The 12181-nt window shown below is 48.1% G+C and overlaps 1 protein-coding gene across 1 annotated transcript in view; it reads left to right on the top strand.

Moving 5' to 3' along the window:
* Positions 1 to 1270: 1270 nt before the first annotated feature.
* Positions 1271 to 12181, top strand: part of LHFPL6 (LHFPL tetraspan subfamily member 6) — a 135470-nt gene continuing 124559 nt past the window's right edge. Inside the window, exons 1-2 of the mRNA XM_084226089.1 lie at positions 1271 to 1497; positions 3953 to 4512. Of these exons, the coding sequence (XP_084082215.1) occupies positions 4128 to 4512 (385 nt within the window). The 5' untranslated portion in view covers positions 1271 to 1497; positions 3953 to 4127. The remainder of the gene's footprint in view (positions 1498 to 3952; positions 4513 to 12181) is intronic.

Here is a 12181-nt window from a genome sequence, read left to right on the forward strand (position 1 = left end):
TATGCCTTCAGGGTCTTCCTTGTGGAGTATTTTATTGCATATATTCTAGCATTCAGCCTACATTTAACCCACTTCTTTGATTTTTTGAGGCACGTTTCCTTAAATACACTTGAAACGTTAGGGTGGAAAACTTGATCATGCTAGATACTTTCCAATCCATTTCTTATCCCTTGAGAAAGTATGCATTTTCAGTAATATTCTGATTTTAAGACTTTGCATTACAGGGAAAAAACATGGAAGTTTAATTTTAAAAATATAATAAAGCGGCTTTGTAATTCAATTCTGAAAATAGCTGCTGTTACTATTAAATGGTGTAAATGCAGACTGAGTGCAATAAACCTCACTTCCATTTAGCATTAATAATATTAATGAATGGTGTTTAAATTACATGCCGGGACTAAATGTAAAAGAAACATTACCAAAGAGATTTTGCATGTCTGGTGCTGACATAATTTAAACCTGTCATAAAATTGTCTTGTATCTGAGAAATATATTCACGTTTCTGGGCGTAGAGGAAAAACCAGAATGGGAAATGTCTTTTTCTCCCAGAGGCTCGCTGTGCAGAAGGCAACCGTTCCTCAAAACTTTCCCACTTAAGACACTCTGGGAAAGGGCTGAAGCTCCCGTCTCTCCGCTTGACCTAACGCATCCGGGAGGAGCTACTTGGTACTGTGATCACATTTACTCTCGCTGTAGACCAACTCGGGAACTGTTGCGATCAAAATGCTGGATCAGCAGCTCGCATGCAGAGACAGACACAGTTCTTATCACACGCACACCATCAGAAGATTAGCCCATATTTTCCCATGTAAGGACTGCAGCCTTTCCCCTTTCCTTCAAATACTCCTTCTTCGCTGTCTTTCCCCCCCCTCTCCTCTCCTGCTCTTTCCTCCTCTCCGTCCCCGGCTTCACCGCCCCTTGCACCCCACACTGAGCCGCCGAGTCGGGCGACGCCGCAGCGCTCGCCGCCACCCCCGCACCAGCCCGGCCCCGGGACCCACCGCTCCGGCTCCGGGACCCGAGACCCCCCCGTCGCTGTCCAGGGCGGGCTCGGGAAGCCGGGACCCACCCCCGCAGCCACCCCGCGGGGCCGGGACCACCGCCCCGCCCCGTGAGGACTCGGGGACGCGCCCCCGCTCTCCCGTTCGCCGCTCCCCCGCCGCCGCCCGGCCCCTCGCCCCCGGCCCCGTCCGCGGCCCCGCAACTGCGCCGACCGCGGCGGGTCCCGCCCGGGGAGGCGGTGGCGGGGAAGGGGGAGGAGAGGCGGCGGAGTGCGCTGCCTCCCGAGGAATCAAACGGGGGGAGAGAGGAACGCGCGGAGGAAAGGACGGGCCGGACTGGGGAGGGTCCCGGTCCCGGTCCCGCCCGCCTCGGAGCGCCCGCGTCGCCTCCGTGCCGGGACCGCGGTAGAGTCGCTTGGGGCGGCCACCGCCCGCCGGCCCCGCGCCCATGTGCTCCCGGCAGCCGCGGCGGGCAGCCTCCACGCCCGGCGTGTCCGTAAGTAGCCCTTCTCTCCCCGGCACCGCGCCTGCCCCTATCCTGGCACTCCTGGACCCTTCGCCGCTCCTGCTTCTTCCAGACACCGGCTCTGCCGCACTCCATGCGCGGCTGAATCCCCTGCCCCTCACGGACCCCCTGCACCCCCTTCCTTTCCCTAACCCCTGCCCTCCCTCGCTCCCGGTACGTTGCATTCCCTTCATGAGTTCGGATCCTCCAGCCTTCAGAACGTCCTTTCTTTCCCCGACCCCTCCCTACCCTGCGCTGCCACATCCCCTGCATCCCCGGACCCTATTTACCTCCTGCGTTCCCTTTCCCCGCTCTGACACCCAGCTTGGCCGCATCCCTTGCCCGTTGCAGCGGACCCTCTAGACTTCCTTCCCTGCTCGGATTCCCAGTCCTCTCATCCTCTTGTCTTCCCGAATGCTTTCTCCCCCGGGCCCCCGTCTTTCCCGTATCTCCCGGTCACCCTGGACCGCTTTCCCTTCCCGGCCCCGCAGTTTTCCGGCTCTCCGTCCTCTTGGGTACTGGGATTCTCCACACTCTTGGCGCCTCTGCCATTCCAGCCCGTCCCCGGCCGCATTCTCCTTTCCCTCTCATTCTGCTCTTCTTGGACCCCCTCTCCTCACAATCCTTCCTCCTCCCGCGTCTCCTGCCCCTCTCGGATCCCCTGCCCCTCTCAGGTCCCCTGCACCCCAGCCCGCTCCGCCCGGCACTCCCCCACCCTGCCGGCTCCGCGGGCGCTGCGCCCTCTCGCCCGCAGTTTTTCCCTGGCATCACCCCGGCGAGTTTTGGTTCCCGGCCGCCGCCTTCCCTCGGGGGAAGCCGTATCTCTCCGCCGCCCCCTCCTACCCCTGGAGGGCGGGGAGCGGGGTTTCGGGGCCGGAGGGGTGAGCCCGCCTCCCGGGTGAGAGCCAGGCTGTGAGCTGGCAGGCTCCAGGGAGCCTAAGCTGCTGCCCCGCTGGAGCCGCAGAATTTGCCGGGTCATACCCTGGGACTCTCCATGTTGTCCCCTATTTCCAGACGTACCTCCTCCTGCGATTCAGGGAATGATCTCCCCTAAGTGCTGTGACCCACTTTGGCTTAGACTTTTGATGCCACGCCAAGACATAGACAGATCCTTCTCTAGTTGATGCTTCTGAAGAAATGGTGCCCCCTCCATGCCTCTCTGGCAAGTTTTTATCCCCAGGGATAAAGTTTGCCGGATGAAAGACATTTTTGTGGATAGGCTACGGGTAGATAGGTGAATTCTTCTTCAGTAGCAGTATAGGCCTTTTTAATATTACAGAAGAGATTTCCTTTTCTTAGTGTTTTAAAAGTAAACAAAACTTTTGTGTAGTGCACATGGCTAATTTCATGTACAGACTTTCTCTAAGTTCCCTCCTTGTGCTGAAGTAGTATTCATTTTATTGCCTTTTCATGAATTGGATTCACTGATTGGCGTCTAATCATGCTTAGAAGAAAAAGCCCCTGTAAATAGCTATCAGAATTAATTTGGCAGCAACTGTGAGAATGATCATAAATTTACAAATGCAGTTAGAATAATGATCCAACATGAATTTAACAAGAAATACACCCCCAGCCTCTGGGAACAGCATGTAGGTTTCTGTGACAGTCAAATGCACTTGGGCACAATGATACTGAGCTGGGAGGCTGGGAGTTTTCTGAGAAGGATACAAAGGGGTTATGGCTCCTGGAGTTGAGCTGGGAAGAGGCGAAGAAGAGCTAGGCTGAATGCAAGCAGGAATATTAAGAGAGACCTCTGTCTTTTAATTGTGGGTTCTTTGAGGCTATGTAGGGGTGAATCCAAAAGATGTGGCAATGTCTCCACTTATCACTACCTGGAGTTCAGGTTCCTGGCGCTTGGGACATCAAGTGATAAAAGTCTCCTTTTGCACAGGGATGCCGAACAACTTGGAGTGCTGTGAAAAATGTCGTCTCATATCACTTCTTTTGGGGATGTGTTTTCCTTGTGTTACAAGAGTCTGAACTTGAAATGCCTTTGCCGCTGTGGTGGTTCTGCACTGAAGCTGCAGGACCATCTATAAAGTGAGGTACCTTCTCCAGGCATTGTAGGAGGAAGGTCTAGCTAACTAAGGATAAACAGGACCATATCTGTTTTTTCTATTGGTACTGGAAAGATCGGAACTTACAGTTGAGAAAAGTGAGGCAAGTACACAGGAGACCCCTGAAGGTGGCTGCAGAGCATTCCTGGATGTGCACAGCAGCCTCTTCCAGCTGAGCTGCTGGCCACCACCATCACAGTGACCGCAGAAGCTGGGGTCACTGAGAGCGGTTGTAGGGTCTGCTTGCAGGGGGGGGACAGAAAAGTGACATGTCTTATTCAGAAGTCTTCTAGGAAGGAAAAACATTCTGGCAGACAAATATTCGTTTCTAATGTCAGTGTTACTGAACTTGTATTTTTCTCCTTTTTTGTGTTTTGTTATTTAATTAGGGACCTTTGACTTTGTGATGGGAGGAAATATCCCCCCGGCTGTTAGGATCCGAGCTTCTCCCAGTGCGAGGATTTGTCAAGGCTGAGAGATTCCGGATTATCCATAAAGCCCCTCTAAAATACACAGTTACTTTTGTGTCTTCCCGTCTGGAGGGGTCTTGGAGCAGATACAAAAATGGCCTCCAGCCTCACCTGTGCTGGCATCGTCTGGGCCTTCCTCTCCTTCCTCTGCGCTGCTGCCTCCTGTGTTGGCTTCTTCATGCCCTACTGGCTCTTGGGGTCTCAGCTGGAGAAGTCTGTTTCCTTTGGCACTTTCCGGAGGTGTTCCTACCCGGTGCGGGATGAGAGCCGCCAGATGACCGTGATGGTGGAGCAGTGTGGCCGCTACGCCTCCTTCCAGGCCATCCCGAGTGCCGAGTGGAGGATCTGCACGGTGGTGACGGGCCTGGGCTGCGGGCTGCTGCTCCTGGTGGCCCTGACAGCGCTCATGGGCTGCTGTGTGTCCGAGCTCATCTCCAGGACTGTGGGCAGGGTGGCAGGAGGCATCCAGTTCCTGGGGGGTAAGTGCTCTTGCCATGAGGGGATGGGGATGTTCACGCTGTTTGTTTGCTCGTGCGGAGACTCTTCTGGTGCTTTGGGAAGAGGAGGGGGGGATTCAAACTTTCTCCTAGGAGGGAGACTCCTTGGCTCCCTCAACGACTGAGCTGCTTGTGTGGCTGCCTGAATGTGGCCCAAAGACACAGTGGTCTGTGCTCTCTCGGGCTCAAGTCCCTGTCTGGTCATTATGTGACCTTCGAGAGCTGCGTGGCAAGTCGACTTCTGTGGGCCAGCATCTTCTAAGCAGTTTTGTGGATTGTAGTCTCCAGCACAGAATAGCTGAGTTGGAGGTACCTGGAGAAGCATGTGGGCTACAGATCCACATGAAGCATTGTGGCTTGGCAGAGGAGAGGCTGTGTTGTGTGGGAACAACCTCTCTTTCTCCTTCTTACCCCTATTACTGGCAGAGCTTCCTCCAACTCTGCTCTCTGCAGCTGCACGTATCTGGCAACAAGCTTTGGCCCAGGTTTGAAGTGTGGATTGTTTATCCATGGTGGAGGTGGCCCACCATCTCCCGGGAGGAGCTCTGCTGGGCTAGCTGACCCACGCCGCCTGCTGATGGTGCCACAGGTTTGTTGGCTCCATGGGCTAGACAGAGTGTGGGAGAATTACCTCTGCTTCTTTTCCTAACTTGTAACTGTGTGGTGTCATTGTAACTGTAAGAGTATTTGAAGGGTATGAGACAATAAATAGGATCCACAAGCATGCTCTTTACAGGGCACTTTTCCCAGTAAATCATCACCCTCTTGTCATCGGTGACATGCAGATCAGTGGCACTCACTTTTGCCTGATGCGAGCGCTCCACCACACACACGCACTTGCCCGCATAAGGTAACGTGTTTCTCTGAGCTTTGGTGCTGAGGCAGTGCAGGTGCCAGCTTTTTGGGTGCCCTGGACGTCTGGTCCCAGCCAGGCTCCCTGGCTCATGCCCCAAAGGAGGGGACTCTAGTGGAACCCTCATTTCTCTCCCCTCCAAACAGGCGCTCGCCCTGCAAGGGCAGTCTGGTTACATGCCGTGACTGCAGCTTACAAGGAAGCACAAGACAAAAGCTCCACTAACTGTCCAGCTTGGTGGGGACAGCTGAGGCTGGGAAAGGGCCCTGTGCCAAGCCTTCAGCCAGACGATACCAGTGTAACACCCTCCTGGCCACTGGAAATCTTGTCTCCAAATTTTTGAGCAGTTTCTGCACTTTAGAGCAAGCTGACCCTATCACTTCACCCTTCCCTCAGCTTTGTGACCCACAGGCATTCCTGTGTTTAATCTGTCTGACAATTTGAAAGTGTAGCAGCTGCTGGAGAGTTAACTCTGCTGGGAGCTGTGGTTTCTTGAAACCTGCTCCATTATACAGTTCCAGCCAGGCAGTTGGGGGTGGAGGAGGTTCTCAGTTCGGTGACAATCTGCAAGCCCGCTTTGTCTGACTATTTTCTCTTAGAGCCGTCACAGGCTTTAACCACCCCCTCTTTCCAACTGCTGTCTCGGCTCATCTGGTTTTAGTTTGCATTTGGCCCCTTTCTCGTGACCATGCTCCCCCGTGTGCCTGTGGAGCAGGGCTGGCAGGCGAGCTTACAGCTGTTTGCTTACAGCCACCCCAGCAAACACAGCAGCTCCAGCGGTGGGCAGGTGGCCAGGGGATGCAGGAGGAACCCTGCTCCCCGTGACACTGGTGTGGGCTGAAGTCATGCACCCTTCTCTGAGGCAGGATGGTGGCTCCTGGACAAGGAGGTGAGAGGTTCCTTCAGAGCCCACCATGGAAACCTCTTAAGCTTGTCCAGGCTGACCAGGCAGCATCCCATCCTGCCTGGAAGGGCATGAGCAGCTAGTGCTTGTTCTCAGTAGGTGGCAGTTCAAAGAAACATGAACCTGTGATATGAAATGAAAATTGCCAACAACTTTGCTTACAGTTCAGAAATTAGTTACGCGGCATGTCTAATTTTCCCCTCTACTGGCTTTTATGGTTGTCTCGCATTTCATTCAGCACTGCTGGAAGTGTGTAAGAAAAGACCAACGTGAGGACTGTCATTTCTTAACCTGCTTAAAACCTGCCTGTGGGGACACAAGGGAGAGGCCAGGTGGTGAAAGCCAGTAATTTGGATAAACTGAAGGGACGTATTAGCCTAAAGAGGAGTTTCTTACATCCCTCATCAGATCCCTCATTAGCTGCTGTAAATCAGTGTAGGTTAATTGTTTAAATAACATGAATACATTTACTCAGATGTCTAACTTAGGCACTATGATTATTATCTTGTTTTATGTCAAGATAGCCGTGAGCTGTTCACCTTATTTATAAACAGGGAATGCCAGCTCTTTGTTCCCTGTGATGCAGTTGTAGGTGTAGTTGCATACCATGGCGTGGGCTTTGAATGTGGCTTGGTGGCAGTGCAGTTGTTGTCATTTTAGTTGGTCTCCACTTAGAGATCTAATAAAATAAAACCCTTATAAATGTTATATATAAATTTTATAAATTTTAATTGTGAAGTAGAACTCCCACCTAGCTTTATATAAGGAAGAGCCTAGGAAAATAAGCAGCCACTGAGTGATGCTATTAATTCATCTTCTGTGTTAGGACAGGGAGGTGGCTAAACAGTTTCACTTTCTTTTTGTCTGAGGCATCATTTCCTGCTGGGGCTCTTGTTCCATTGGCAGAGGATGAGAATTGGAATAAACCATATTTCTCTGGAAGTTAGAAACCAGCATAAAGACAGGTTCAGGGTAGCTAGTTTATGGCTTTACTTGTGCTCCTTTTGTTTAAGATCCAAGTAAGTTTCTCAACATGATTTAAAAACAGACTTGAGGAGGAAGTAAGCCAACAAATAATGGATTATTATGGGAGGCCCAAGAGCAGAGGGGATGTACAAGCCACTGAAACTGTGGTGAGCCAAAGCAAAAACTTAGTCCAACACTAGAAGCATTTTTACTGCTATGAAGAGATGGCAGAGAGGTTTACTTACCAGAGGTGGTAAGCAAACAGCCTGATCCTTTTCTTCTAGCACTGTAAAGAAGGAATAACTCCAAGTAGGTCAGTGGAATAACACCTGTAAAAAAGTAGTGTGGCTTGTGCTAACTAAATGGTGCCAAGGTTTTATAGCTGGGATTTCCCCAAGTTGCATGTGGCAGCTCAAGGGAGTGAATTATTCATGAGTGCTTTTACCATAAATCTGCTCTTCTGATAAAAGTTGAATGGCAGAACCTGCAAGAAATTGCAGATCTAGGCAGTCAGAAGGGCTCTTTGGATATTGCTTATTCCTATGTATTTGGGCTGTATTTGCTATTTCAGATGATCCTGGCTGCAGAGTATACATGTATTTTAAGGTGTCTCTGGAATGAAACAAGTTGAGTTTCTGTTCTTACTAGAAAGATCACATCATAGACTGCTCCTCCCATTTGAAATTGTGGGAGCTGCTTCCTTTCCCATACATGATCCCATACATGGCAGCTCTGTAGCCATTACAGCAATTGCTTGCATGAAAAAAGACACTTTTAGCTTTTTCTGAGGCAATTTGGTGGTAGGTGACAAGAAGTGTCCAGCTCCCCAAGGCCAGCCTTTGCTGCAGTGGATGTCAGTGGTCTGCAGTCCACAGCTGGAAAACTGCTGCTGTGGTCTGTCAGACCATGCTTCCTGGACGTGTCTCTTGGACTGCTTCAAAGAAATGACAACTGAGGTGGAAATTATGCTGTCTGTAACCTCTTGAGGGCACAGTCATGTAGATGGATACAGTCTTCACTGATAACATTAAGTGCAGTGTTTCCAGCTGGTTTCCTTTGTGTGTTTGGAAGGCTGAGGTATACATAATGTGGCTAGAACAGATTGTGAGGATGTAGCTTTGACCATAACTATTGAGGATATGACAGCAGGGAGTGAAGTTTAACAAATCTATCTCAAATTGGAGTCTGTAATTATTGATCTTCTTTTCATTGTGCCATGGCAAGTCAATTCCACTTAAATGGAGAAACTAGAAATTTAAAGGTAGGTAGCTCAGATATGACGTACTAATTTGGTCAATAGTTTCACTCTCTAAATGCAGAGCAATGATTTTAAGAACATAGCAATATTTTTAAGAACATAATGAACTTAAAGGTTAGCCAGTTTTATGAGAGGCAGTGGATCAAAAGGCACAAGCACTGCAAGGATGGTCAATTTAAAGACCATTACGCTGGCAAGATGAAACTTTTCATTAAAGTGGTCAGCACGTGGGAATGAAATCTTCACTAGCTCAGAACTCCCTTTTGCTGGGTGGAACAGCTAAACCAAGCTCAGTGTACAGATCTGAGGGAACAAAGTGTGGAATAATCTGCTGGCTTAGATGTCTCTCTGAACCTGACACTGTGACCCTGATTCTGAGTGCCATGTGAGAAGTGAACCCTTTCCATGATTATGGGGTAGCCATGTGGCTGTCAGCAACTGGCATGTTTACTGTCATCTTTAGTATTCATTGATTGCACTCTAAAGGAGAACAAGTTTTGCTACTCCCTTCATTAAATGAACAAAGTTTTTAGCAGCATCTACTCTTCCTCTCCTTATTTCTCTGTCATGTTTCCCGTGTGTCTCTTGGAAGTGCTGAAACTCCTGAAACTATGGTCCTTGAAATTGTTGGTTAGAAAATCTGGAGAGCTCTTGGAGCAGGTGATGGTGAAACGAGCATTTTTTTATTTGAGAAAAAGGGGACACAGTTCCTAACAACTTCTGATATTGTCCCAGAAAGTAAAATGTGGCCTTATGAAAAGTGCTCTCAGGAGTACATGAAATTGCTGAAAAATCTTTCTCCAAGTGTTGTGTGCCAACAGAGGCCATCATAGTTTCCATCACCCTGTAAGGTGCTCAGGGCAAGTATTTGCTGGATGCAGAGGGCAGAAAAATATGGACTGATCCCTCAAGATGAAGAGAATGTAGAGTATGGGGTGATGTTTTGGTTCTGTGTTGTCTGTGAGGAAATCTTAAAGAAAGCCGTTGTGATTTTGGGCTAAAGATTTGAAGGACAGAGGTCCAAACAAAATCTGCAAGTTACTGGCATATTAATGGCCAAACCTGACTTTGCAGGTGAGATGATACTGAAATGTAAGGGACAGAGGAGGAAAGAACATTAGGTCGTGGCCTTGTGGCGTCATGTAGAGAAGATCTCCCTCAAAGGATTTTCTTGTGGAAACAGTTAAAACAGTAAGAAGAGGCTTTTGGGAGAGATGGAGTCACTGAAACAAAGTTGTATTTCAAGAAGCGTGGCTGGCAGTTAAAGACAGCTCCGGGATTCAAGTGGAACAAAGCAGTCTTGGTTCTGAGGCTGGCTAAGAAAGGGGCTCTGGGGAAAGTAGTTCCAGTTGACTACAGGAACCAGAAACTTCTGGGAGAGTTTTTTGTGCCGCTGGAGGAAAAGGCACTGACCAGGAACCATTATTCCGTCTGACAGCTCAAGTGAGGCTTTCTGCTTTCTGCCTGGAAGACTAAGATCAGCGTAATTTGCCCCCTATAGGGAGAAAATGCAACTGAGAAAAGCCTTGTGGGAGCTGGGAAGATCTGAGATGGTCAAGGGACTTCTATCAAGAAAACAGTGACCCCAGACTCTTGTGGTTCTCCCAAGCAATTTCATCCTTTCCCCCATATATATACTCTTGCCATCTCTTCTTGCAATTTGTAACTGAAATAAAACAGACATTAAAAAAAAAAAGAAGCAAAAATATCATTTTAGTTCTTTCATTCTGTTCAGCCTAAAAATATTTTTTGAAAGTCTAACTTTTGGGGGGTGGTGAGGCATGGTCATTGGTCATTGCTTCTCTCAGGACTCTTCTTAATCTACAAGTTATCTGTTCAGGGCTGTTTTGTCACACCTTCCTTTTGTCAGATGCAAAACTTCAGTGACTTTGCTGTGCTCCTGTAAACACATGATGGGGCAATCCTCATCCTAGACAAAGACCAGCTGCAGGCTGGGTATGAATCCAGCATATATGTGCACATACAGACACTGCAGGAGAGGCAAGTGAAAGGAAAGAAGCCTCTCGAAGGTAACAGAAGAGAAAACAATGAAAGCAACCCTGTTAAAAGTTGCTGGTGAGTGATTGAGTGTCATGTCGTAGGCTCAATGAAGTCAGCAGAGAACACTGTGCTTAGTCTGAGGTCTGCAGTAGCATGGGTCATAGGACAGCCTTCATATAATTTCAGTTTGAACTAGAATGTATCTCTGAGAAAAAAACTTCTGGTCTGAATTTAATTAAGTTTGAGAAAAGCCTGATTTCCATAAGTTTTTCCAGCGGTGAAGTACTCTGACTGCTTTTCTTCCAGATCATTAATGCAAATGTTAAAAGTGTAGCACCAAGAATATATCATTATGAAATTATGCTTTCTCAAGGAATATTTTGTCTTTTTTTTTTCTTTTAAGATCCGACACTTAGGTTGCTTTTAATCCATTTAAGCTCTGCTTTGTTGTGGTTTCTTTACCAGAACAACCTGTATAGAAGCTGCTTTGTAGCTGGTATGTTTCACACTAGTTCTTTCTCCAGTTTTCTTTAGCAATCCACCAAAGGATTAAATGCAGTATATAGTTTTGCAGCTTCATCCCTTTTCAGCTAGACTTTGACTTGCTAAACTGAATCCTCTGACTGCTTGTGCTAATGTTCAATCTTTGCTTCTCAGCACTACATAGTACCTTCACATAGAGTCAAATTCTTGGATTTAGATTTGGAGTCCAGAATAAGTAAGGCAGGGAAGTTCAGGACAAGGGAATTTGGAGAGTGAAATTATCTTAAAGATTCTGTAGCATATGTTTTATTGAAGATAAGCCAGCTCTCTCTCTGCTGTGTTCAGATAGGAATTAAAATATAAGACAAATTCAGGATTTGAAGCCTGAATGTAATATATGAACCAATGCAATGTATGTCCTCCGTCAGTTTATAAAGGACATTACTTAGATTCCTACTCTCTTAATCTGATAGGGACTTGCATTACTTGAATCTTTCCTGAATGCATGGGCCATCAGGTCTGACTGATAGGGAGTCCAACTAGCAGGTACTTACCTGAAAGAGGTAAAGAAGGGTGCAGATTTAGATTCTGTGTATTTTCAAGAGATGATGCTGTTTTGCATGGTTGCTTTCATCTTGGTCACAGAAGTTCCTGCTGCTGCCTCGCTAAAAGCTGCTGCCCTGACAGATCTAACAGCCCAGGTTTTTGTGAGATTTCCCCTAAAGTCCCACTGAAGGAAACCTGGTTGGCAAAGTTTGCAATTTAAGCTAACACCGACCATTTTAACAAAACTGGTTAGCCAGGAAGGATCAGTAATAAACATTACTGGTCCTGAGGTGCAGAATCAGTAGCTCTGAGGAGGCCATCCCTGCCAGCAAGGTCACAAGCAGTACAGACCAGCAAGGGGCTGTAAGGCTGCTGAGACAGAGGTGATGTCACTTGAAGACAAATGATGTGGAGAGTAGCCTTCATACTTAGCTGACTTAGTTTTTTAATTCTGTTCTCAACCACTTCAGATAACTCTTCTGGTGTTTCAAAATCTTCCTAAAAAAGGCATCAGGGCCCTTACAGGCTGCAAATTTTTGTGCGTCCTTTGAAGTCAGTGACACTTAGTACAACTTACATCACTATTTCTATTCCAGGATTATTGGATTCGGCATTAGTCTAAAACAAGTATGGTTCTCAT

This window comes from Fringilla coelebs (assembly GCF_963513975.1).
Source record: "Fringilla coelebs genome assembly, chromosome: 2".
Taxonomy (NCBI): domain Eukaryota; kingdom Metazoa; phylum Chordata; class Aves; order Passeriformes; family Fringillidae; genus Fringilla; species Fringilla coelebs.